The following is a 24323-nucleotide window of genomic DNA, read 5'->3' as shown; positions in this document are numbered from 1 at the left end:
CTCCATCCCAGGCAGGGGCAACACCACTGCAAGCTCCCCTTCACCCAGCATGCCACCCGACCCAGCCTCATCGCAGCAGCCCCCAGGGAGGCAGTCTGCGGGGTTGGCAGTGTCCACCTCTTCCCTGTGCCTTCCCTGAGCAGCCAGCATGATGGCAGCGGGCAGGCGGCCTGCCCACTGCCATCAGTAATATTTATAGTGATATTTATCTGTAGAGTTACTTTTAGGGATTTCTTTTTAATCAAGCTTTGGTCACGGGTTATGCCAGGTTTAAAAATGAATTGGGAAAATGTTTGTCTTTTTATGTTCTAAAACAAGTTAAATAGCATAGAAGTGTTAGTCCTTGAAAGTGTGAAAGAACTCACCCACAACCTGCCCGAGCTGGCATTTGGGAAGGGACGTCTTTCCTCCCTGGGCCCCAGGCTGCGTGGGTCTGGCCTGGGTCACCCTGTCATTGACGAAGCTGCAGAATCACAGCAACCCTTCAGGGCCCTCTCCCGGCAGCCCCTCCCCAGTTCCAGTGCTAGGACACGCATCCCATCTGCACCGAGGGGAGGGCGGCACTCAGACCCCTGCATCGCCCCTGGATCTGCATGAACCAGGCCCTGTGCCCGTTCCACCCAGCTACTGCCAGCCCCACTCTGTGGAGCCAGCAGGCACATGAGGCCCTTCCTCACCGCCTCCTGGAGCTGGAGCTCAGGCCAAGCCACAGGGCACCAGGGAGGAAGGACCTGCAGAAAGGAAAACCAGGCTAGTGATAGCCATGTCCCCACACTGGACAGCATCCTCCCCACTCCTTATGAAAGTCCTGTTTAAAGGGAATGGAGCCAGGCTGGAGAGAGAGTGCCTAGCTCTACAGGGGAGCCTGTGTGGGGAAGCTGGGATCTTTCACCCACCCTCCCCTCTGTGCTGCTTCTGGGGCAACCCCTGGCAGGGGTCAGGCTCTAGACCGTGGTGCTCCATTCCCTTCTGTGCCAGCGGCCCAACTGCCTACTCCACCCAGCTCTAGAGGGCATGGAGGGGCCTCAAACACCTAAATCCCACCCAAGGCAGGGTGAGAGGGCATAGCCCCCGAGTCCAGATGCTGGTGACGGTGTGCGCCAGGCGCAGACCCTGTTTCCTTAAAGACTGAGGGCAGTGTCCCTAATCCCACTGACCTTGTCTGTGCACCTGCCCTGGGGAGGGGTGCAGGAGAGGGGCATACGGGCATCTGCAGTTACCCCACCCTCCTTGCAGGACTTCAAGGCCACACCTCCCGCCAAGATGCTCCAGGGTCCGCGCTCCGCGCTCCTGCTCTGGGGAATCCTGGGGGCCATCTGGGCTCAGCAGCAGGAGGTCATCTCGCCAGACACTGCTGAGAGAAATAACAACTGCCCAGGTGCCAGGGGTTGGGGGCCAGGTGCTCAGGGCATGCTGGGGGAAGTCGGGACCAGTGCCCAGGTGCCAGGGGTTGGGGGCCAGGGACTCTGGGCATGCTGGGGGAAGTTGGGACCAGTGCCCAGGTGCCAGGGGTTGGGGGCCAGGGGCTCTGGGCATTTGTAGGGCAGTCCGGGACCAGTGCCCAAGTGCCAGGGGTCGGGGGCTCTAGGCATGCAGGGGGCAGTCAGGACAAGCCACAGGCACGAGACCAGGAGACGGGGCTGGAACAGCAGTCCCTCCCGAGACAGGCTCAAGATGGGTCCTGTGCCCCCGCAGAGAAGACCGACTGCCCCATCAACGTGTACTTCGTGCTGGACACGTCGGAGAGCGTCGCCATGCAGTCCCCCACGGACATCCTGCTCTTCCACATGAAGCAGTTCGTGCCGCAGTTCATCAGCCAGCTGCAGAATGAGTTCTACCTGGACCAGGTGGCACTGAGCTGGCGCTACGGCGGCCTGCACTTCTCCGACCAGGTGGAGGTGTTCAGCCCGCCGGGCAGCGACCGGGCCTCCTTCATCAAGAGCCTGCAGGGCATCAGCTCCTTCCGCCGCGGCACCTTCACCGACTGCGCGCTGGCCAACATGACGGAGCAAGTCCGGCTGCACGGGAGCAAGGGCACCGTCCACTTCGCCGTGGTCATCACCGACGGCCACGTCACCGGCAGCCCCTGCGGCGGCATCAAGCTGCAGGCCGAGCGGGCCCGCGAGGAGGGCATCCGGCTCTTCGCAGTGGCCCCCAACCAGAACCTGAAGGAGCAGGGCCTGCGGGACATCGCCAGCACGCCACACGAGCTTTACCGCAGCGACTACGCCACCATGCTGCCCGACTCCACCGAGATCGACCAGGACACCATCAACCGCATCATCCAGGTCATGGTGAGCCACGGGCCGTGAGCAGCATCCACTCACCGGGGGCGGCGGGCAGCCTTCCCACTCCAGGCCTCAGTTTACCCGGAGGCCGAAGGAGGAGGCTCCCAGCAGGACCTGGGCCACTCAGGTGTTGCTCAACCCCCACCCAGACTCAAGATGCAGCCACCCCAGAGCTAACCAGCACTTCCGTCTTTTCTGCAGAAACATGAAGCCTACGGAGAGGTGAGTGGGTGTCCTTTCCCGCCCGTGCTGGTGGCCCCTGACACAGCAGACATGACCACGCCAGGCTGCTGACTCCTGGCACCTCCAGGCTGGACAGATGAGAGAGGAGAGGGAGCCCCCTGCTCCGTGTTGGACCTGAGGCCTTTGAGTCTGGACAACTGGCTCCCGGCCAAAGCCAGGCTGTTTAGATCCCCTGGGGATCAGCGTTAGAGTCACCCACAGAGCACGTGTTACAAGGAGCGGCGAGGGTCCGGCCCCCAGGCGGGCAGGATCCCTCCACCCTGGACTCAAGGCCCAGGCCCGGCCCAGCACGTCGGGGGGAAGGAACTGGCATCACCGGATCCCGGCCTTTCTTCCCTTGTTTTCTGGCATGGCTTAAGCCAGCCTTGGTTTTCCAAAACGTGCCTAGAACACTTGACAGAACCAAACTGTCTGGTTTGTCCCTGGTGGGGATGGAGACTCACAGCACCCCACGTCTGCTCCCTCACCCCAGCCCGAGGTCTCAGGGCATCTCAGCATCTCCTTGGCCCCTGCTGAGTGTCGTGGGCTACATGTTCTAAGCCCCTGCCCTGCCACCTGGGGACTGTCCCACCCATGTAACTGTCTGTCTCTGCTTCCTCGTTTCAGTGCTACAAGGTGAGCTGCCTGGAAATCCCTGGGCCCCCTGGCCCCAAGGGCTACCGTGGACAGAAGGTAAGATGCCCAGACTGCCCATGGGATCTGCTCACTGGGAAGCCCCTGATTTATTTTGAAATCCACATTTAAGGCTAGCTGTGCCTCAGATGGTCTCAATACTTCCGACCCTAGAGAAACTAACATTCTTTTTTTGTCTAATTCCTTTTAAATGGTATATTGATAAAAGTAGAAACTTTTAAAAAATTATTAAGATATGCCATTAAAATGCTTTTGTAAGCAAGCATATTCAGGTAAGTAAATAAAACGTGAGATGCATTACAGTTAATAGTATGATTGCTCATTAATAGGAATGAACCTCTTTTGTGGTTTCTTACATAAGTAGTTTTAGGGAGTCTGGTTTGAATGTCCCTGCATTTTGTAGGGCTGTTGGCCCCACAGGGTCGTGGGGTGTCCCTTATGCTATGCTGAGGTGCAAGATCCGAGCAGTAAAGAGACAGGACACTGAAGAACTGGGGAAGGGCATCTGTACTCAGGGGGCCTGCCACCTATGAGCAGGGTCAGGCAAGGCCCTGAACACGCAGAAGTATCTGTATTTATTAGGTACAGGCAGGGGGAAGGGTCCTAAGTCAGGTCGTCATCTATAGGCTTAGTGATAGGGCATACATAATCACGTGAGTCACAAGGTAGGGGGCCACCCCATTATGTCACCTGGGCAGAGAGGCGGGCCGTGCGCAGTAGGGGGCCGTGCCGTGAGCAGTAGTAGAGGGTCATGTACAAAAAAGGGATCCACCCCCATTAGGTCACCGAGGCAAGGAGGTGGGCTGTGTGCAGCAGGTGTCGTGCACGACACTTCTTATCTGGGGGCTGAGACTTCAAAGGATTTCTAATAGGATACTTTGAGCCAGTGCAGTGGGAGCTGACAGACTTGTGCTCTTCTCTTAAGATATTTATGGGAGGATTCTTTGAGCTAGCACAGAAGCGAGAAAAGACTGACAGGGTGTCCAGCCGCCATGACTGGTCACACCAGAGGGGTTCTTCTCCCTCGGTTACTTCCAGGATCTCAGGTCTGAGGCCAACTTTCCACAGGAACTGGATGCAAGGTGCTACAACTCCTTTCTCAGGAGGAGAGGCTCCTGCTCCAAGCCTGCCGTACAGCGTATGCCCTTTCAGGCAGGGACGCCACCGCCTGGGTCTTTGGTTCTTGTCCTGGTCTGGCTGTTTTCCCATGTACTGCTTCTGCTCTGTGACTGCTCTAGGCATTCCTCCTACTACAAACTACTATATGGTTATATGGAAGGATTCTATAAATCAGCACTAAATGTGTCAGCACAGCTCTGACCATAATACCTATATGATCATATAGAAAGAGTATATAGAACTAAGTACGTTAGATATAGGTATTAAATATGATTATATAAGCTAAATATAGCAAGCAGTAAGTTATACTTCAGGCACTAATTCTATAAACTAATATATGATTATATATAAAGGATTATATAAAGGAAATAGCTGAGTAATAACACTATAAACTAAGATATTCCTCATGCACTAATTGTGCCTGGGGTCTGGACAGTTCTTCCTTGGTGCCCATGGGGGGTGTTACCCACACGTTTTCCTAACAGAGGTACATAAAAGAAAATCCTTCTAAAACTCACTAACAGAGTATGTGAAACTCCAATAATTCACATCTGTCAAAAATTATAAAGAAAGGCATAGGAGAAGAAAGCACCTTCTAAGGAGAAGAAATAAGGAACTGGCTATTATAGAGGAAGTTATTGCTAAGTAGCTACATGTTTTTCTAAATTTGAATGACAGCTGTCTAAACCAGTAGGTTTCTGGATATACTTTCTCCAAGAGGAGACATCTCCAGGCTGCAGGCCAAATCCTGCCACCTCCTTCCCTGGCTTCTCCAATCCCGGCAGCAATGCCTACCCCACCACAGCTGGGAATGAATTTGCCACTTGGGGCAGCCTTGGCTGCACAGAGCAGTGCAATGACCCGTCCTGTGGCCACTGGAGGCTGCCACAGGGATCACTAGTGGTTAGAGTTTGAGTGGTGGCAAGGTGCCAAGGAGAGCCCAGGACAGAACACAGCTGTGATGTTCCAGAAGCCTCTGCCTACCTCACCCCCTGCCCTGAGTGTCCTCCCTTTTCTTCCCTTTGACCTCTTAATTCCTCCCCTTTCCTCTCCTCCTCTTTGCACTTAAATTGGGAGCATATCAATAAATAGATGAATTTATTTAATAAAATTCTGTGGCATAGGTTAAAATTTTAATTCCAAGGGAGTGTAAACTTTATGTGGTTTTCTGAAGTCCTAATCTGTTGAAAGTGACTTAGATAAAAGAATTAATCTTTGTAGTGATGAGACCTGGGCATCACTGGAGAACTGGAGGCCAGTGTTGGCTATGGTCACAGCCACTGGGTGCAGAAGGCACCCCCCCACAGGCCGGGCACCCCCACCCCCAGGCTGCTGTTCTGGCTTCGTCTTGCAGGTGGTTTTCTGGGAAGCTTCCCTCAGATCTGGGAGAAACTAATCAAAGCGAGCCCGAGTCTGACAGAGGCTGGGCCCCTGGGGAGCAGCTGACACCAAGACATCTCCACCTGGGTGGGGTCCCCACCTGCCAACCCTGCTTCGGTTTACCCTTTTCTCTGTTGTCTGCTTTTAGGGTGCCAAGGGCAACATGGGTGAGCCAGGAGAGCCAGGCCAGAAGGGAAGACAGGTGAGTGTCCTTGCCCCACGCCTGCCTGCCCGCAGCCCGGCACCCCAGAGATGGGCTCACATGGCTGCTTTGTCCTTCACAGGGAGACCCAGGCATCGAAGGCCCCATTGGATTCCCAGGACCCAAGGTGAGTGTGCTCAGCGAGATCCTGGCTCCACCCTGCGGCCCCAGCACTGCCAGGCAGGCTCCCCCTGAGCCCAGCCTCAGCCCCAGCCCCAGCCCCTACTACCCTCCTGCCAGCTTCCAAGGAACAGAAGCGCCTCGATAGTTTGATGGCTGCCCCAAACCCAGCCTCTGGCCCAACTCCTCAGTAACGCCCCTCTCTCCTCCTGCCCCCAGGGCGTTCCTGGCTTCAAAGGAGAGAAGGTGAGGCTCCTGCACTAACAGACGTGAGACCTGCGTCACCTTGGCCCAGACCAGACCCACACAGTGTCTGCTGAAGCCCGTCATTCCTCCTGGGGCACCAGGCTGGGCTTTTCTCAGTGGTAGCTTTGGGGGTTTCTGGGGGGTCCTGTGGGCTTGAGCTTGGCCCCCCCAGAGACAGCAATGCCCGTGATGCTTTGAGACACCAAGCTAACTGCCCCGGCTTTCCTCCTACAGGGCGAATTTGGAGCCGACGGTCGCAAGGTAGGCTGGCTGGGTGGGCAGAGCCCCTCCTTTCTGCTACTCAGAGGGCAGAAGGACTGGGGCTAATGGAGTCCCCTCTTCCTTCTCTCTCCAGGGGGCCTCCGGCCTGGCTGGCAAGAATGGGACTGATGGACAGAAGGTAGAGGGAGCCTCAGGCTCACAGCTGGGCCTCCAGACTCTGCAGAGCCCTCAGATCAAGTCTGACCTATCAGCTTATACACACGTGTATGCACACACACACACAAGCACGCTCGCACATGCACACATGCACACACATGCATGCACATGCACACGTGCACACAAACACACACGTGCATACACACAAACACCCACACATCACACAAATACATATGCGCACATATGCACACACATGCCCACACACGTGCATGCACACACCCACACACATCACACACACAGATATCACACATACATGCACACATGCACACACACCCACAAACACGCACGTGCACACAAACACCCACACATCACACACACACATGCACACATGCATGTGCAAACACCCACACACCACACGCACATGTACACACACACGTGCATGCACACAAACACCCACACACATACACGCACATCACACACGCACACACATGCGTGTGCACACATCCACACGCATCACACATGCACACACACGTGTGCACACAAACATGCACACACATCACACATATACATACGCACAGACGTACACACATGCCCACCAACGCACACACGCATGCACACATGCACACATACACACATGCACACACACACAGTGCGGGGTCACTCCAGCTTCCAGGCTTCACCAGCCTGTAATTCAAGACTGCACGTCCTGTCTTGGGGCAGTTCCACAGCTGCCCACAGAGGCCAGCAACAAGCCCACCTTCTCCCTGGTGGAGCCACAGGAGAGCCCCACCCACTCCTTCCAGGGCTCCCTGTGGGAACGTCCTCTGTGCCCAGGGAGCTCTAGCTCTGCCCTCAGGGATGGCACTGGCCACTCTGCCTCCCGGAGACGACTCCTCAGCAGCCATGGCCTCAGTGTGCACCCCAAGGTGCAGAACCTGCCCGGGCCCCTGAGCCCCACCCTGAGACTCCTCCCGCCCCCTTCTTCTTCAGGGCAAGCTGGGGCGCATCGGACCTCCTGGCTGCAAGGGAGACCCCGGAAACCGGGTAAGGGCCGCTCACATCCCTCCTTCAGCCTTGGCTTTGGAGGCATGGGTGCCTCGCGGAGCGGAAGGATGGCTGTGGCTGCCATGGGAGCTTGAGTTCACCCTGCACCCCAGCACCCCAAGCCCAGCATTCTTTCGGGTCAGGGTTATGTGAGGAGCTCCCCCTGGGAACTGAGGCGTCCCAAGCTTCAGTGTCTGCACAGCTCCATTTCCCTGCACAGCAGGTCTGGGCCTGGCCTCTAAGAGAGGGTGGGAGGTGCCTCTCGGGCTGGAACAGAGGAGCTCGGGCCCTGGCTCGTGGGGAGAAACTCGCTGTGAGCCGGGCTCCACCTCTCACTTCTCTCTCAGGGACCCGATGGTTACCCAGGGGAAGCAGGGAGCCCGGGAGAGCGAGGAGACCAGGGTGGCAAGGTAAGTGGCCTTCCCAGGGTGCAGGCCAGCCTGTGTGGGGTGGTCACCAGCCTCCAGGGGCCTCCCTGACCCCATGAGGGGGCCTCCTGGAGGCAGCCCCAGCTGAGAAGCTGAGCAGAGAAGGCCTCTCCCAAAACACTGGTCAGTGAGCAGTGAATGGCTGTGAGATGCTGGGGGTGCCCACCCAGGGCAGGGGTACCCACCCCGGGGCTCCATCAACTTGCTTCTGACCCGGGGCTGCTCATCCAGCTTGGGGAGCTCCATGGCTGCCCACCTAGGCCTCAGCAGCAAGCCCACCTCCTCCTGGGTGGAGCCCCAGGAAGCCCCCCAGTATCTCCTGGAGCTCCCATGGGAACACTCTCTGTGCCTCGGGGGCTCTGTCCTCCTGGGCTGCCTGCAGTGTCGCCCTGTCCCTGGCTGTCTCAGATCCCCGCGGGCGGCTTTTCTCTAGGAGCTCTTGGACCTGGGGCCACCCCCACTTCCTGTCCACTTCCCTCAGCCTGAGCCCAAATCCGGCTGAGTCCACTGTGCAGATGCACTGAGGCCCTGCCCTTGACCTACACTCTGCCCTCTGCCAGCATGGAGGTTCCGACAGCCCTGCCAGCATCTGGCATCCCAGATGAAGCCCCAAGCCTGACCTTAGGTCCTGCACTGGGTGTCCTGCACCCCCTTTCCCTGCCAAAAACATCACACTGATTCTGCAAACCCTTCCAGGGGGAACCTGGCCGCCCAGGACGCAGAGGGCCCCCGGGAGACAGCGGGGCCAAGGGAAGCAAGGTGAGCTCCTCTGCCTCTGCCTGCAGCTGAGCTGGCCACACTCACGCCCATGGCCTGGGTAGATGGTCACACTGGCCACCATCTCTGCTGTCACCATGATGCCCCTTGGGCTCTGGGGACATGGGGAGGGACAGGAAGGATGAGCCACGTGCCCTGAGCCACCAGCCCCTCCAACCTGTGCCCTCCTCACGAGGCCGAGCCAGCTCCAGGGAGCCCTACAGGGCCCCCACGTGCCCAGCAAGCAGGTTCTGCTGAAGACAGCAAGGGCTTCAAGCCACACACAAGGCGTGACTGCACCTCAGGGCCCAGCATGGGGCCCTGCCGTGGCCCCTGCCCCTGCGTGACTGTGCTGCCCGCTCCATCCCCAGGGCTATCAAGGCAACGATGGAGCCCCAGGAAGTCCAGGCCTGAAAGGAGCCAAGGGCGGGCCTGGGCCCCGAGGACCCAAAGGCGAGCCTGTGAGTCCCTCCCACCCCTGCCTCAGGACCCCCTCTGAGCCACTGCACACCCCCTTGCAGCTCGAAGAGGGCCACGGGGAAGGGCACCAAGCTGCAGGCAGGACCCCCAGCTGGCCAGCCACAGCCAGGCCCCCATCCCGAGACATGGGACTGGACCACCCCATAGAACCCAAGGGCTGCATTTAGAGGGGAGGCCCAAGTGGGTCCCCCATGGTGTTCCCTAACCCAGCACCAGCTGCCCAGAGCTTCCTGCAAGGGGTGGGCAGGGCCTGTCCAGTGCTGACCCCTCCACTCCCAAGCTTGTGGCCTGCCTGGGAGTGGCCAGAGTGACTGGACGGCCCCAACCCATCACCTCAAACGCCACTCCCAGGACATCCAGCTCAACCTGGAGCCTCCCCATATCATTCCTAAACCCTCGAATGGGCGGGAGGCACCAGCAAACGGAGGAGGGCTGGCAGCAGAGCCCGATGCAGGCTGAGGCCGTCGGAAGGAGCCGGGAGATCCAGGTCTCAGGTCCCAAAGCCGGAGCCTCCTGGAGAGAACGAGGCGCCAGTCCCGGCACGGCCCCCAGCATGCCCCCCACCCTCCAGGGTCTCCGGGCTCAGGTCCAGCCCCCTGCCTCACCCACACGCCTGTTCTCTGCAGGGGCGCAGGGGAGACCCCGGCAGCAAAGGCAGCCCAGGCATCAATGGCACCAAGGGGGAGAAGGTGAGTCCTTGCCGGAGGTGCTGCGGGGTCCGCTGTGCTGCCCGCGGCCCTGCTGGTGAGGGCCTAGCCCCGTTCCTCCTGAGAGCAGAGCTCCAGGGCCTCAGCCTCCGGGGGTCACTCTCTGCGGTTTGGGAATGCAGCCCTGAGATCCCCATGCCCCATTTCCTGCTGAGGGAGCTCCACTACCCGCCAGGCACACCCCACACAGCTGTGCAGGCACACCCCTCCTGGCCCACTGAGGCACCACTTACCTGGGGCTCCTCCCCCACCCCTGGACACACCTGCCTCTCACATGGACCCATGTCCAAGGCCTCAGCTGAGACCCACCGGGCCTCCCTTCCCTTCCCACAGGGGGACCCTGGCCCTGAGGGGCCCCGAGGCCTGGCTGGAGAGGTCGGCAGCAAAGGAGCCAAGGTAGGGGGATCAACGGAGGACGCACCCCAAGGTAGGAGGGGGCCGCACCTTAAGGTGGGGGGCTGAGGGGGGCTGCACCCCAAGGTAGGAGGGGGCCGCACCTTAAGGTGGGGGGGCTAAGGGGGGCCACACCCTAAGGTGAGGGGCTGAGGGGGGCTGCACCCCAAGGGGGGAGGGGCTGTACCTCCAGGTAGGGGAACAATAGGGGCTGCACCCCAAGGTAGGAGGGGGCCGCACCTTAAGGTGGAGGAGCTAAGGGGCGTTGCACCCTAAGGTAGGAGGGGCCGCACCCTAAGGTGGGGGGCTGAGGGGGGCTGCACCCCAAGGGGGGAGGGGCTGTACCTCCAGGTAGGGGAACAATAAGGGCTGCACCCCAAGGTAGGAGGGGCTGCACCCTAAGATGGGGCTGAGGGGGCTGCACCCCAAGTGGGGAGGGGTCGTACCCCCAGGTAGGGTGTCAACGGGGGCTGCACCCCAAGGTAGGAAGGGGCCGCACCCTAAGGTGGGGTGCCAAGGGGAGCTGCACCCCAAAGGAAGGGACCCGGGCAGGGGTTGTACCCCAAGGTAGGCAGGAGCTGCACCGTGGCAGGCTGAGGGTCAGGAGCTGCAGCCTCCAGGAGGGTTACAGGGGCCAGGGCCAGACCCGCCTTACACTCCAGGCCCTGCCCGTGCCTGCAGGATTGATTTCGGGGTCTCCAAGATGCTGCTGTCAGTCAAGAGGACCCCAACCTCCTCCCTTTTCTTCCAGGGAGACCGAGGCTTGCCTGGACCGAGAGGCCCCCAGGGGGCTCTTGGGGAGCCGGGAAAGCAGGTCAGTGCAGGACGCCTGTGGCCCCAGGCTAGCGGTGGGGCCCATGCCCTCTGACCCCATGGTCCATTTCCTTTTTGTGGCAGCACTTGGGTCTTCCTGTCTGTGGGGGCAGACTGGTGCCAGCCACCGTCCCCATAGCAAACCCAGGCAGCAGGTCCTGGCCCCAGAAGCAAGCACCTGCTCCCTCAGACCCTGAGAACCTCATACCCACCCTCAGCCCCAGCCCCTGGTCCTGCCCTCAAGGACCTCGGTTGGGGAGTCGGGGGCAAGGCGGTGGACCCGAGGGCCTGATGGATAGAGGGAAGAGGAGGAGCTGAGACCCTCGAGACAGGGACCCATAGTCCCCGACGCGGCCGGAGGAGCTGGGGCCACGTGACCTGGTGGTCAGGGCTGGACGGGGCATGTCAGGCCGGTCCCTGCCTGTGCTGACTTCTGAATTTCTCTCCTGCCCTCAGGGATCTCGGGGGGACCCTGGTGATGCGGGGCCCCGTGGAGACTCAGGACAGCCAGGCCCCAAGGTGTGTGCCCCTCCCCCCAGCAGGATGTGTTGGGGGTTCAGGGCAGCTGCCAGAAGAGCAGGACCGGGGGGCAGCTTGGGGGGCTCTGTTGCCTGCAGACATGCCTTGGGCCGGGCCTGTGCCTCCTGTTCTCAGCTCTGGAGTGAGGGGTGCATCAGTGGAGTGGGGCCATGGAGCCCTCCCGGCTCTCCCCGTCAGCAGTGAGCCTTGGGTGTGGGCGGGGCGGGGCCTGAGGGCAGCCTGATGGCGAGAGCCGGGTTTTCTGCGTGTGTGGGCAGGCAGCAGTCCTGGGCCTCTAGGCACATCCAGCCCCGACTGGAGGTGGAAGGGGGAGGCTGCCAGGCCCCTGCTCACACCAGCCCTGGACAGCACCTCAGCCCCGTTCCACCCCAGTGTGCACCGTGGACCCTGCCCAGCACAGCTGCCCAGCCCCGCTCCATCCTACGACCACACTGACCCACTCAACCTCCTCTTCCAGGGAGACCCCGGCAGGCCTGGATTCAGCTACCCAGGACCCCGAGGAGCACCCGTGAGTCTCGGACTGGGACGGCAGCTCCCAGCAGGGGGTGCATATTGTCCCAAGGGCCCCGGAGGTTCCTGGTAGTTCCCCCAAGGCCTCAGAAGAAAGTGAGGTCCCTCCTGGGGGTCGGAGGGGCGAAAAGGCTCTGGGCGACTCGGCGAAGGACAGGGCCAGCCCGAAATCAGGAGAAGAGCGCGGCTCAGAACGGGACAGGGAGGCCTCGCCCGGAGTGTGCCTGTTGGGTGGGGAGCTGGGGCTGCAGGAAGGTGCCAGGAGGGAGGAAGGAGCATTGGGATCTGAGCTGAGCCTCCCTGACTTCTCTGCTTCACAGGGAGAAAAAGGCGAGCCTGGCCCACGAGGCCCTGAGGTACGTGCGGGTCCCGGCCACCCGTGCCCACCTGTGGTGGGGGTCTGCATGCCCCCCACTGTGGCTGGAAACACACTGCCACGGATGGTCCTGGCTCCCCAAGTCCCAGCCATGCCACCCATGCTGAGCTCTGGGGGAGCTACCAGCCACAAGCTGGTCCCTTTCCAATCAAAGTTCAGGCTTTGCTGAAAAAAACCGCATAGATGTTGCCATTTAAAGGACCCCAAAATGCCAGATCGATCTTTCCACGTAAAAAGCACACTGGTGTCCCTGGTAGAGGCGGCTCCTCCGTCCCAGGCTAACATGTGTCCCCTGTCACAGGGAGGCCGAGGTGACTTTGGCTTGAAAGGAGGACCTGGGAGGAAAGGAGAGAAAGGAGAGCCTGTGAGTGTCGTCATCCTGAAGCCCACAATAGCTGGACAGAGGCGGGAGGGGCCCTGAGGCTGAGCAGGCACCTCTGAGTGTGGGAGGATGCCAGGCAGCTTGGCCCCAGCCATGAACACCACTCCCACCTTCCTGAAGGGGATGGCTGGCTCAGGGCCTCCTCCCTCCACCCACCCTCACTTCCAGCATCCCCCAGGGTTCCCTTCCCCTTCCCCATACAGCATCTCCCCCAAGGGTCCCCTCCCCTGTGACTCTCCCACTACATCCCCCAAGGGTCCCCTTCCCGGCAGCATCCCCCTCCACCACCACACAGCATTCCCCACAGAGCAACCACAACACAGCATCCTCTTCAGGGTCCCTTCCCCCCAAAGATCCCCCCACATAGCATCCCCCTCAGAGTTCCCGCACACAGCATTCCCCAAGGGTCCCTTCCCCAGTGTGGCACACACAGCATCCCCCACAGAACCGCTTCCCAGCATCCCCTCCCTAGTGTCCCTCCCCGCCACAGATACCCACCAGCAGGTGCTCTGCGCCTCCAGATCCCTAGCCTGGTTTAACAAGGACTGCAGGTTGGTCTGGAACTGAGTACAAGACAAGGGATGGATAATGATGGATGGATGGGCAGGCAGGTGGGGGTGGGCAAATGGGTGGGTGAGAGGATGGATGAAGGGGTGGGTGGATGGGTGAGTGGGAGGATAGAGGATGGATGGGTGGATGGGTGGGTGGATGGAGAATGGAATGGATGGGTGGATGAGTGGATGGATGAGATGAAGGATGGGTAGATGGATAGGTGAGGGAGTGGGTGGGTGGATGAGTACATGGGTGGGTGGGTGGATGGTGGGTGGATGGATGGATAGCTGAAGGGATGAGTGGGTGTATAGATGGATGAATGGATGGGTGGGTGGGTGGATAGGGAATGGGTGGATGGCTTTGTGGGTGGGTGCATAGATGGATGGATGAGTGAGCGGGTGGATGGGGAATGGGTGGATGGGTTAGTGGGTCAGTGGGTGGATGGATGGATGAGTGGGCGGGTGGATGGGGAATGGGTGGATGGGTTAGTTGGTGGGTGGATAGATGGATGGATGGATGGGTGGGTGGGTGGGTGGATGGGGATGGGTGGATGGGTTAGTGGGTGAGTGGATAGATGGATGAATGGATGAGTGGGTGGAATAGCCATAGATGGGAATGAGCTGTTTTGGCTACTATTTCTGGGACACCCGGGTCTGCCAGGCCCCTACCCCTCTGGTGGGCCAGGCTCTGACGGTGGCCACTCATGGGCTTCCCAGCCCTGGTGCTAGCACAGGGAAGGTAGGGGCACAGCCTCGCCTCACTCCCTGCACCTGTCAGGCCCCCCAAGGCAGGACCTGTGGTTGGGGCCTGCTGTGTGCAGAGACTGTCCTTGTGGCCACTGAAGCCACCTGCCCTTGTTCCTTCTCAGGCGGATCCTGGTCCCCCTGGTGAGCCAGGCCCCCGGGGGCCGAGAGGAGTCCCAGGACCCGAGGTAGGCGAGTGACCAGTCCCTATGCCTTTCAGACCTCAGCCAGCCCCCCAGCCTGCCAAGCCAACGCACACCCGAGCCTCATGGTTCTGCCCATGGTGGACAGTGGGCAATGGCCTGTGAGCTACTCGGCCACCCAGCTTTGCACCCTACATCTCAGCCTCATCCTTCCTTCCCCAGGGTGAGCCCGGCCCTCCTGGAGACCCCGGCCTCACGGTAGGTGTCACATGGGACAGACTAGTGTCCTTCTCCCTGCAAATCTAGAGACCAAGAGCAGCAAGGGCAAGGGGAGGTCAGCAGAGGAGGTCAGGAGGGGGAGGTCAGCAGAGGGAGGTCAGGAGGGGGAGGTCAGCAGAGGGAGGTCAGGAGGGGGAGGTCAGCAGAGGGAGGTCAGGAGGGGGAGGTCAGCAGAGGGAGGTCAGGAGGGGGAGGTCAGCAGAGGGAGGTCAGGAGGGGGAGGTCAGCAGAGGGAGGTCAGGAGGGGGAGGTCAGCAGAGGAGGTCAGTAGGAGGAGGTCAAGAGGGGGAGGTCAGCAGGGGCAGGTCAGCAGGGGGAGGTCAGCAGAGGGAGGTCAGTAGGGGGAGGTCGGGAGGGGGAGGTCAGCAGGGGGAGGTCAAGAGGGGGAGGTCAGCAGAGGGAGGTCAGTAGGGGGAGGTCAGGAGGGGGAGGTCAGGGGGGGAGGTCAGCAGAGGGAGGTCAGCAGGGGGAGGTCAAGAGGGGGAGGTTAGCAGGGGGAGGTCAAGAGGGGGAGGTCAGCAGGAGGAGGTCAGGAGGGGGAGGTCAGGAGGGGGAGGTCAGCAGGGGGAGATCAGGAGGGGGAGGTCAGGAGCGGGAGGTCAGCAGGGGGAGGACAGGAGCGGGAGGTCAGGAGCGGGAGGTCAGGAGGGGGAGGTCAGCAGGGGCAGGTCAGCAGGGGGAGGTCAGAGGGCAAGATCAGTGGATGAGGAAAGAGGGCAAGGATGGTGGGGGAGGAGGGCGACAGTGAGGTTGGCAGGGACAGGACCTGCCTGCCTCCCTGCTTGGCTGCCTCCACGCATGTGCTGGAGTGTCCTGGGGCCCCTGGGCCAGGACCTTGCTGTGCAAACTCCTCTGGGTCCCTGGGGGACTGCCCTGCCTGATGCCCACATTGCAGGAGTGTGACGTCATGACCTACGTGAGAGAGACCTGCGGCTGCTGCGGTGAGGCGCTGCCCACGGGGGGTCGGGCCAGCACCGGGTGGAGGGCGGGAGCGCGCCAGGGCAGGGCATCACTGGGTCCCCCGTGTGCGCCTGGCCCTGGGGTCTGAGGTCTCCTGGTGCGCCCTGCTGACCCTGCCGCTCCCCAGACTGTGAGAAGCGCTGTGGCGCCCTGGACGTGGTCTTCGTCATCGACAGCTCCGAGAGCATTGGGTACACCAACTTCACGCTGGAGAAGAACTTTGTCATCAACGTGGTCAACAGGCTGGGCGCCATCGCTAAGGACCCCAAGTCTGAGACAGGTCAGTGCGGCAGGGGCGGACGGGACACGGGAGGCGAGGGGATGGGAGGAGCCCAGATGAGGGCGTCTGCCCGGCCGGGATGCCCCAGACCCCGAGGCCGCAGGCGACCCCTCCCGCGTGCGGCTTGCAGGGACGCGTGTGGGCGTGGTGCAGTACAGCCACGAGGGCACCTTCGAGGCCATTCAGCTGGACGACGAGCGCATCGACTCCCTGTCGAGCTTCAAGGAGGCCGTCAAGAACCTCGAGTGGATTGCGGGCGGCACCTGGACGCCCTCGGCCCTCAAGTTTGCCTACGACCGCCTCATCAAGGAGAGCCGGCGCCAGAAGACACGCGTGTTCGCGGTGGTCATCACGGACGGGCGCCACGACCCTCGGGACGACGACCTCAACCTGCGGGCACTGTGCGACCGTGACGTCACGGTGACGGCCATCGGCATCGGGGACATGTTCCACGAGAAGCACGAGAGTGAGAACCTCTACTCCATCGCCTGCGACAAGCCGCAGCAGGTGCGCAACATGACGCTGTTCTCCGACCTGGTGGCCGAGAAGTTCATCGACGACATGGAGGATGTCCTCTGCCCGGGTGAGCGCGTGGGCGCAGGGCAGCCGGCCCCGCAGCACAGGCCCCAGGACACCGTCACCCGAGGGACGAATGTGCAGCCCGGGGCCGGGCTCCGGGTGGGAAGGGGTCGCCCTCTCGCTGCAGGGCAAGGCCAGCTGCACCCTGAGCCTGTCTGGGCAGATCCGTGGGCAGCCGCTGACCCCGCCCTGGCCTCTCTCCTCTCTTCCAGACCCTCAGATTGTGTGCCCAGACCTTCCCTGCCAAACAGGTAATGCAGGGCACCCAGCCCCCACCCCAGACTAACAGAGCAGCCCCGGTGTCCTTCCTCCTCCAGGGCTGGGCCTGGGGAGGGGCTGTGAAGGAGCCGCTGCTGAGGCTGCTCCTCAATGAGACACCCCTCCATGACCCCTAAGCCCTGGGCACAGGGGAGGAGGGGCTCTGGGAGGGCAGCACAGGGAGGGAACTCGGGACGGCGTCATGAGGCCCGGCGGCACGGGGCCTGCTGGCCTTGCATTGTGCTGGGCGTGTGGCTGCTCATCTTGGCCCACTGTGGGCCCTGCAGTCTCCCACCAGCTGCCCCCCAGCTGCCCCCCAGCTCCCATGGGCTGGCCGTGCACATGGCACTGGGAGGAAGCCCTGGATTCAGTGAATGAAACGGCTGGTACAGAACCATCCCATTCAGAACCGTGCAGAGGCACTGACACCCACTCGCACCAGCCCGTCCTGCTCCCACCCTGCCCGGCCTCAGAGCTTCGGCCGGCTCTCATCTCTGGGGGTGGAGGCGGCTCGCTCTCGGGAGCCCTCATCCTGGACGTGGTCCACATGGGTGCGAAGCTGGACAGGGGGTGCCTGAGGCAGAGGTTCGGCCTATGCCCAAGGCTTAGGGTGCCATCCAGGCTCCGCTGGCTGTGGCACTGCCCCCACGGTGACTGCTTCACCGTAACTGGGCCCACAGGAGGTGCCTGGGGGCATGAGGGGCTGAGTCCCCCTCCACGAGCCATCCCCTCCCAGAGTGTAAGATGGGGATGCCATGGAGACAGGGTGGGAGGGTCCGACCTGGAGGGCCAGGGGGAGGAAATCTCTCAGGGTCTGCGGTGCGAAGTCAGCACATCCTCGCACACGCAAGTTGGGGTGTGCATTCAGCTGTTTTGTGGGGAGCTCCTGGTGGGTGACAGGGGCCACGGAGCATATTCATGGGCCCTGAGACCACCCCAGGGGAGAAGCTGTGGACTAGGGGCCAGGATTCGCCACACTGGAGGCTGCTCTTGGGTCTGGCTGCCCTTCAACAGGTGGGCAGCCTCAGGCCCCACAGCACATGGGCTGTGCCTCTGCTGGGGTGTGGGCATCCTCCCCAGGGTCCACCAGGGCCTGCATCAGCACCAGGGCAGCTGGATCCTGAGGGCAGGAACCAGACCTTGGTCCCTCCACCCTGGTTCCTGACAGGGCAGAGAAGCCTCAGGCCCCATGATAGGCGACATGGCAACATTCACTGTGGACTCTGCTCTCTGTGGGACGGAGGCTTCCCTCCACTCTGGGTTCTATCGTGAGTGGGTGCTGAGGCTTCCCTGCACTCTGAGTTCTAGTGTGAGTGGGTGCTGGGAGCTTTTCCTCCACTCCAGGTTCTGCCATGAGTGGGCACTGCCATCTTGGCAGGTCCTTTCTCTGCATCTGTGGATGTCATGTTACCTTTCCTCTTTGGCCTGTCATTGCCATTGGGAGTTAGCCATTGAGCCTTGCTGATTTTCAGAGGTTGAGCCAACCTTGCATGCCTGGGATAACCTACCTGGGCATGGGGAGTAGCTCTGCTGATGCGTGTGGGCCTTGATTTGCTGATGCTTTCCTGAGGGTTTGTGCTCATCAGTGACATTGGCCTGCACGTTCCTTTCCTGTGATGTCTCTGGTTCAGGCCTCAGGTGACGCAGGTCTCATAGGGTTCCATGGTGACTCCCTGCAAGATGGTGACCTGGGGTGAGCCAGTTCTCCCTCCTGGGAGTGGGCCACTCAGACCACCAGAGTGCCACAGGGAAAGCAGCCAGGAAGGACACAGGGCCCCTGAAGCTCTGGCCTCCTCTGAGACCTCCAGGACATGACAGTGAGTTGGAGCAGCCCCCATCGAGCCCCTCCCCTCCCCCCAGCCTCCCTGACCCCTGCAGTACACCCAGAGCACATCCATCATTCAAACTATTTGTAATTTCAAAGTGAACTTGACCCTGTGGCTCCAGGAGCTACAGCAGGGTCAGCGTTAAATTGGCTTTCACCGGCGTGCATGCCTGGGCATCCTCCTTGGCCTTCCTTGGCACTGGGTGGATGCTGCTGGCTGTGGGCTGGCCCTGGCCTTCTCCACCCCGAAGCCCAGCCCCCTGGGCCTGCACCCAGCCTGAGGGTGTCTCAGTTGCGCTGGGGCCAGAGGGTGCTGGAGAAACAAGCCAGACACAGTGGAAGGCAGCCAAGGCGGAGCCCACTCAGCAATAAGAGCTGCATGGGGCCGCGGCACAACCTGAGCTCTGCCCGGTGGAAAGAAAAAGCAAAGGCATTTCAGGGGCCCAGTCTGCTTGGGGGAGGAAAGTTCTGGAGTCGAGGACTCAATCTCAGGGGCTGAGGAAGGGTTTCCCACTGCAGGCTTCCCCAGGCGGGCTCCTGAACGGGGCCGGCCAGGGTCTTCCTGGCAACAGGGCCTGGGGCACTGGGAGCCTGCTGGAGCTTGGTGCGTCTCAGCACAGGTTTGAACGGAGCTGTTTTGAGCTGAAAGGTTTTCTTGGGGTCTGTGGTGTCCCCCAAAGGTGCTGCCATGTTGGCCTCCTCTCCTAGCTCCCTGTCCTCCCGCTGCCCGTTCCCCACCACCCCCCACTGCCCTCATGCCTCCTGCCAAGGCCGAGCCACACGCCACCCCACGCCTGCCTGCGTCTCCGCCACCGCTGCACCGGCCCAGGTGCCGCTCCTCTGTCTGGTCTGGCACAGCGCGTCTTCCAGGAGCAGCTGCAGGCCACGCCCACCCCGGCCTCAGTCTTCTCTGGACGCTCCCTTGCAGATGTACCGTGGCCTGGCGGCGAGCCCCTGGTCACCTTCCTCCGCACGGAAGAGGGGCCGGACGCCACCTTCCCCAGGACCATCCCCCTGATCCAACAGTTGCTAAACGCCACGGAGTTCACACAGGATCCAGCCGCTTACTCCCAGCTGGTGGCCGTGCTGGTCTACACCGCAGAGCGGGCCAAGTTCGCCACCGGGGTTGAGCGGCAGGACTGGATGGAGCTGTTTATTGACACCTTTAAGCTGGTGCACAGGGACATCGTGGGTGATCCCGAGACTGCGCTGGCCCTCTGCTGAAGCCCCGGCGGCCGCCCAGCCTGGCCGGCCCCTCCGTGCCATGCTAGCTTCCCAGGGCTGCCCCTGCAGGCTGGCTTTCTGCGGAGGCTGAAGTCTGGAATCGGAGGGTCAGCAGGGCCGCAGTCCCTCCAGAGGCCCTGGGGCGCCTTCTGCCTCTCCCCACCCGGGTGGCTGCTGTGTCCCTGGGCTGCGGCTTCATCTTCCTGGCTCCCTCTGTCTTCCTGCGGCCTCTCCACTTTTTATAAGAACACCAATCATTGACTTTAAGGCCCACCCAAGTCCAGGATGCGTCCTCGCAAGACCCGTAACTCACTCCTGTCTGCAGAGTCCTTCTTTGCTCCCTCAGGCACCCTCACAGGCTCCAGGGTTTGAGCGTGGAAATCTCTGGGGCCTTTACTTAGTGACCCAACTGGCCTGCATGTGTCAGAGTGGGGCTGGGGGGGGTGGTGCAGCCTGAGTGCTGAGGATGTCTCCCACTCTGGGTTCCAGTGGAGCCTCAGAAACAGGCCCCAGAGGCTGGAGAGACTTGCTGGGGTGTCGGCACCCATCCTGTGTACAGTGACTCGTGGGCACTCAGCCCACCTCGTAGTGGGTGAAGGCATTCGGGTTGGGCAGCAGATATTCCTGGGACCTGGCAGTCCTGGCACCTTGAGGTATCTGGGATGGTGTCATGCCCCCTGGGGCAAATGGCCACAGCTGCCTGCCCGCAGCTGCGGACCTGGGGTGTCTGCACCCTTCCAGCCCAGCCTCTGGGTTCCCAGAAGTACAGTTGGGAGAGCATTCACCAGGCATGACCTCTGCTGTCCCAGAGGCCTGAGCAGGGAACCCCAGGGGCCACAACATGGGGGAGTGGCAGGGGTCACCATCCAAAGGGCGCAGCCTCACGTTGAGCTCGGACCCCGACATTCATCTAGGCTGGGCTCCCACTGGACAGGGCTATGGCCATTTCTCATGGCCAGGTTCTCGGCCCCACATCCCACAGGGTGGGCCAGGCCAGACTTCCCACTGTGGGGATAAAGGATCCCCCACGGAAGGAGAGCAGAGTCCACACACAGCCCGCCAGCCTCAGCCTCCCTGTGCCCAGCCAGCCCCCATGGCCTCCCATCTCCTCTAGACCCCACAGATGCTGATGCCTGGAGAGAGGCCCCAAAACCAGCCGCCCCCCGACACGTCTGTCTCCGTGTGCGTAGTAACAACGGAGAAAATGTTTATTAGTTTTGAGGAGGTTTGGGAAGCCCAGCGGTGCCTGAGAACTTTCTGGACATTTAAGCACGTTCCAAAGTGTGGGCCTCACTACAGAGGCTGCCCTTCCTTTCACTGAATAAGCTGCATCACTCGTAAGCTCTCTGAGAACCCCGTCTGCCAGCCCGCGCGTGCTCAGACAGGGTCCGCGTGTCTCGGGTGTTCTGTAAAGGCTGAAGTACCCGTGAGGTCATGCTGCTGTGTTCAGGGGTTTGCTCACTGCCAGCAGGGCTTGGACTCCGTACCTCCAAGGCCCTCAGAAGCCGAGTTTCGGGTCAGGGTCCTCCGTGCACATTCGTAGGACCTCGCTCCTGAGGGATTCCTGGGGATCCGTGTACCAGCTGTGACCACGTCTGGGGGGTGGGCTTAGGAGCAGATGCCCTTGGGGAAACTGGCTCTGTCTCTCCCCTCCCCCATCCCAGAAGCTGAGGTGCCAGTGAGGCCACAGGGCCAGCTCCATGCGTGTGGACTGTCCGTGTCCCATCCTGTGGTCTCTGGCCCCACGTGACACCCCCACATGTGGTGGGCGGCCTGGGCTGTGGCTGTGGCCCACCCTCACACTCCAGGGTGCCCAGGGCTGGTGACCACCCAGGCAGGTGGCAGCCCTTCTCAGTAACAAGGAGTCCTAGGGCAGAGCCTGCCCTGGCTGCCCCTGTGCCTGCTGCTACCCACCATGGCCGATGCTCCCGGTCTTTCTGGGAGGGATGAAGCCCAGTCAGCTCTAGGGGTTCTGGGCAGCTCTGGGACCCAGCCAGTGGGCAGTCAGGCTGGGGGTGTGGGGGCCCTCCTGAAGTCCCTCCCACACCACACGGACAGGGGCCCTTTTAGGGGCAGCAAATTCTTGGACCACGAGAAGATGCCTTGGGGTCCCTTCCTTCCCAAGAGGCCAGCCTGGGCAGAGACGGCGCTCAGCAGGCGGCAGGGCCTGGGGCCTGTGTCTGGGTCTCGGGCCTGGGAGCACCCGCAGGGGAGACAGTGGCTCCCGACAGCGCTGCCTGAAGGGGCCGGGGCCGAGGACCCGCACCCAGGACTCCCCCGCAGAGCCCCCCCAAGAGCCCGGCCGTCCACGGGGCCCATCGGGCGGGTGCGGGCAGAGGGGCGGGCGCAGGGTGGGCACCTGCCAGGCCCCGCTGGCCGCCCCGCCCAGCCCGCACCCCGTCTCCCCGCAGAGCTGGCGGTGGCGCAGTGCACGCAGCGGCCCGTGGACGTCGTGTTCCTGCTGGACGGCTCCGAGCGGCTGGGCGAGCAGAACTTCCACAAGGCCCGGCGCTTCGTGGAGGAGGCGGCGCGGCGGCTGACGCTGGCGCGGAGGGAGGACGACCCCCTGAACGCGCGCGTGGCGCTGCTGCAGTTCGGGGGCCCCGGGGAGCAGCAGGTGGCCTTCCCGCTGAGCCACAACCTCACGGCCATCCACGAGGCGCTGGAGGCCACGCGCTACCTCAACTCCTTCTCGCACGTGGGCGCGGGGGTGGTGCACGCGGTCAACGCCATCGTGCGGGCGCGCGGCGGGGCGCGGCGGCACGCGGAGCTGGCGTTCGTGTTCCTCACGGACGGCGTCACGGGCAACGCCAGCCTGCAGGAGGCCGTGCACTCCATGCGCAAGCAGAACGTGGTGCCCACCGTGGTGGCCGTGGGCAGCGACGTGGACATGGACGTGCTCACCACGCTCAGCCTGGGCGACCGCGCCGCCGTGTTCCGCGAGAAGGACTTCGACGCCCTGGCGCGGCCCGGCTTCTTCGACCGCTTCATCCGCTGGATCTGCTAGCGCCGCCCGGCGCACCCCCAGAGCCCCCGGGGGTACCCGGCCTCCCTCCACCCCTGCAGCCCTCCCGAGGCTCCGGACCTGCCTGGCCTTGAACTCCGGAGCAAGCCCTGACCCAATAAAAACGCTCTGAACCTACCACGTGCCCGCTCGCTGCGTCCGTGCTGGGCAGGGGGGACCCCGAAGCTGTCCCGCGCCCAGGAGGGAACGCTCCAGCTGTCACTCGCTCTCCAGGGTCCATGGCTCCCCCGGCCCAGCCCTGGCCTCCTGGGACATCGCCCGCAGGTGCGGGCTGACCCCACCCGTGCGGACGCGGCAGCCTTGATCAGCAAACTCTCCCTCCAGCCGCGGCCAGGGTCGCCGTGCTCTGAGAGCATCACTGCACAGGGATGGTCTTCTGTGGGTGGACGCAGACTGACGGCCGACAGAGACAGCAGGTTCTGGGCTGGTTTTGTTTTGTGTGGCCGTCTCAGTGGGTTTTTTCTGTTCTGATCCCCAGGATCCTTCAGGCTCAGCTCAGTGGCACCTCGGTGAACCACAGGCTCCATGGGCAGGCGCTGGCAGGAGTGGTCTTGGCAGTCATCATAGGGCACCACAGACCACAGCTGGGACAACTCCCAGCGTCGGCCACAGCTCTGGAGGTGTCAGCCAGGCTGGGCTCCCTCTGGAGGCCTAGAGAAAGGCCTGCCCCGGCCTCTCCCCAGCATCAGGGGGTTCCTGAGCTCCTGGCAGCCCCGCTCCAGCCTACCATGGCCCACTCCTGTGTGTGTCTCTGTGTCCAAGTCCCCTTTGGATAAGGACACAAGTCATAACACTGGACCAGGGCTCAGCCTGCTCTAAGATGAGCTCACTCGAGTCACACGGGACTAGGGCTCAGCCTGCTCTTAGATGAGCTCACCCAAGTCACACGGGACCAGGGCTCAGCCTGCTCTTAGATGAGCTCCCCTTAGCTCACTGCATTTGCAAGACCCCATTTCCAAACAAGGTCAGAGCCAGAGGTCTAGAGGTAGGGTCAAAGTTAGGGGTTAACATGTGAAACCTGGGGAATGCAGTTCACCCCAATACACCCCGAAACTCTGTTGTCCTTTGGGAAGACTCGCTCTTTTCCTCATACTCCACCTCCTCCTCATCTGACCACACATCCTGCAGCTCCAGGGAAGGACTTCAGTTATTTTATCTTTCTCTCCTTCTTTTCCATCCCACAAAAAAGCTATGCAAATGCCAGGAAGAGACAGCCCACCTGTGTTGCTAAACCCTGCGCCCTGAGCGCTAGCCCTCAGATCCCTGTGCTCCAGGTGAACACCCGGTTCCTGCAGGTGGAGGAGGCAGAGGCCCCTACAGGTACACAGGCTCTGCCCGCAGGAGGGCACCCAGGGCCTCTGCAGGGAGAGGGCACTCCCCTCTGTGGTATCAGCTCCCACATGTGCCCAGGGCCTCT

At 61.8% G+C, this 24323-nt stretch overlaps 1 protein-coding gene across 2 annotated transcripts in view; it reads left to right on the top strand.

The window, feature by feature from the left end:
- Positions 1–23023, top strand: part of COL6A2 (collagen type VI alpha 2 chain) — a 34789-nt gene extending 11766 nt beyond the window's left edge. The window contains exons 2-28 of one of the 2 annotated variants that reach the window (XM_039480432.2): positions 1237–1378; positions 1696–2294; positions 2490–2510; positions 3138–3203; positions 5812–5865; positions 5948–5992; positions 6205–6231; positions 6466–6492; positions 6587–6631; positions 7600–7653; positions 8001–8063; positions 8778–8840; positions 9209–9298; positions 9944–10006; positions 10358–10420; positions 11169–11231; positions 11687–11749; positions 12228–12278; positions 12601–12636; positions 12958–13020; positions 14459–14521; positions 14699–14734; positions 15651–15696; positions 15843–15995; positions 16126–16578; positions 16787–16825; positions 22293–23023. In XM_039480432.2, the coding sequence (XP_039336366.2) occupies positions 1264–1378; positions 1696–2294; positions 2490–2510; positions 3138–3203; positions 5812–5865; positions 5948–5992; positions 6205–6231; positions 6466–6492; positions 6587–6631; positions 7600–7653; positions 8001–8063; positions 8778–8840; positions 9209–9298; positions 9944–10006; positions 10358–10420; positions 11169–11231; positions 11687–11749; positions 12228–12278; positions 12601–12636; positions 12958–13020; positions 14459–14521; positions 14699–14734; positions 15651–15696; positions 15843–15995; positions 16126–16578; positions 16787–16825; positions 22293–22888 (3057 nt within the window). In that variant the 5' untranslated portion in view covers positions 1237–1263 and the 3' untranslated portion in view covers positions 22889–23023. Of the gene's footprint in view, positions 1–1236; positions 1379–1695; positions 2295–2489; positions 2511–3137; positions 3204–5811; positions 5866–5947; positions 5993–6204; positions 6232–6465; positions 6493–6586; positions 6632–7599; positions 7654–8000; positions 8064–8777; positions 8841–9208; positions 9299–9943; positions 10007–10357; positions 10421–11168; positions 11232–11686; positions 11750–12227; positions 12279–12600; positions 12637–12957; positions 13021–14458; positions 14522–14698; positions 14735–15650; positions 15697–15842; positions 15996–16125; positions 16579–16786; positions 16826–19585; positions 20195–22292 lie in introns of those variants that run through there. The other variant, XM_039480433.2, reaches the window with a different exon arrangement.
- The last annotated feature ends 1300 nt before the right edge of the window (positions 23024–24323 follow it).

The sequence above is a fragment of the Saimiri boliviensis genome, chromosome 18 (genome assembly GCF_048565385.1).
Source record: "Saimiri boliviensis isolate mSaiBol1 chromosome 18, mSaiBol1.pri, whole genome shotgun sequence".
In the NCBI taxonomy this organism is placed as follows: domain Eukaryota; kingdom Metazoa; phylum Chordata; class Mammalia; order Primates; family Cebidae; genus Saimiri; species Saimiri boliviensis.
Note: the sequence above shows the minus strand (reverse complement) of the source record. Positions and strands in the feature narration are given on the sequence as shown.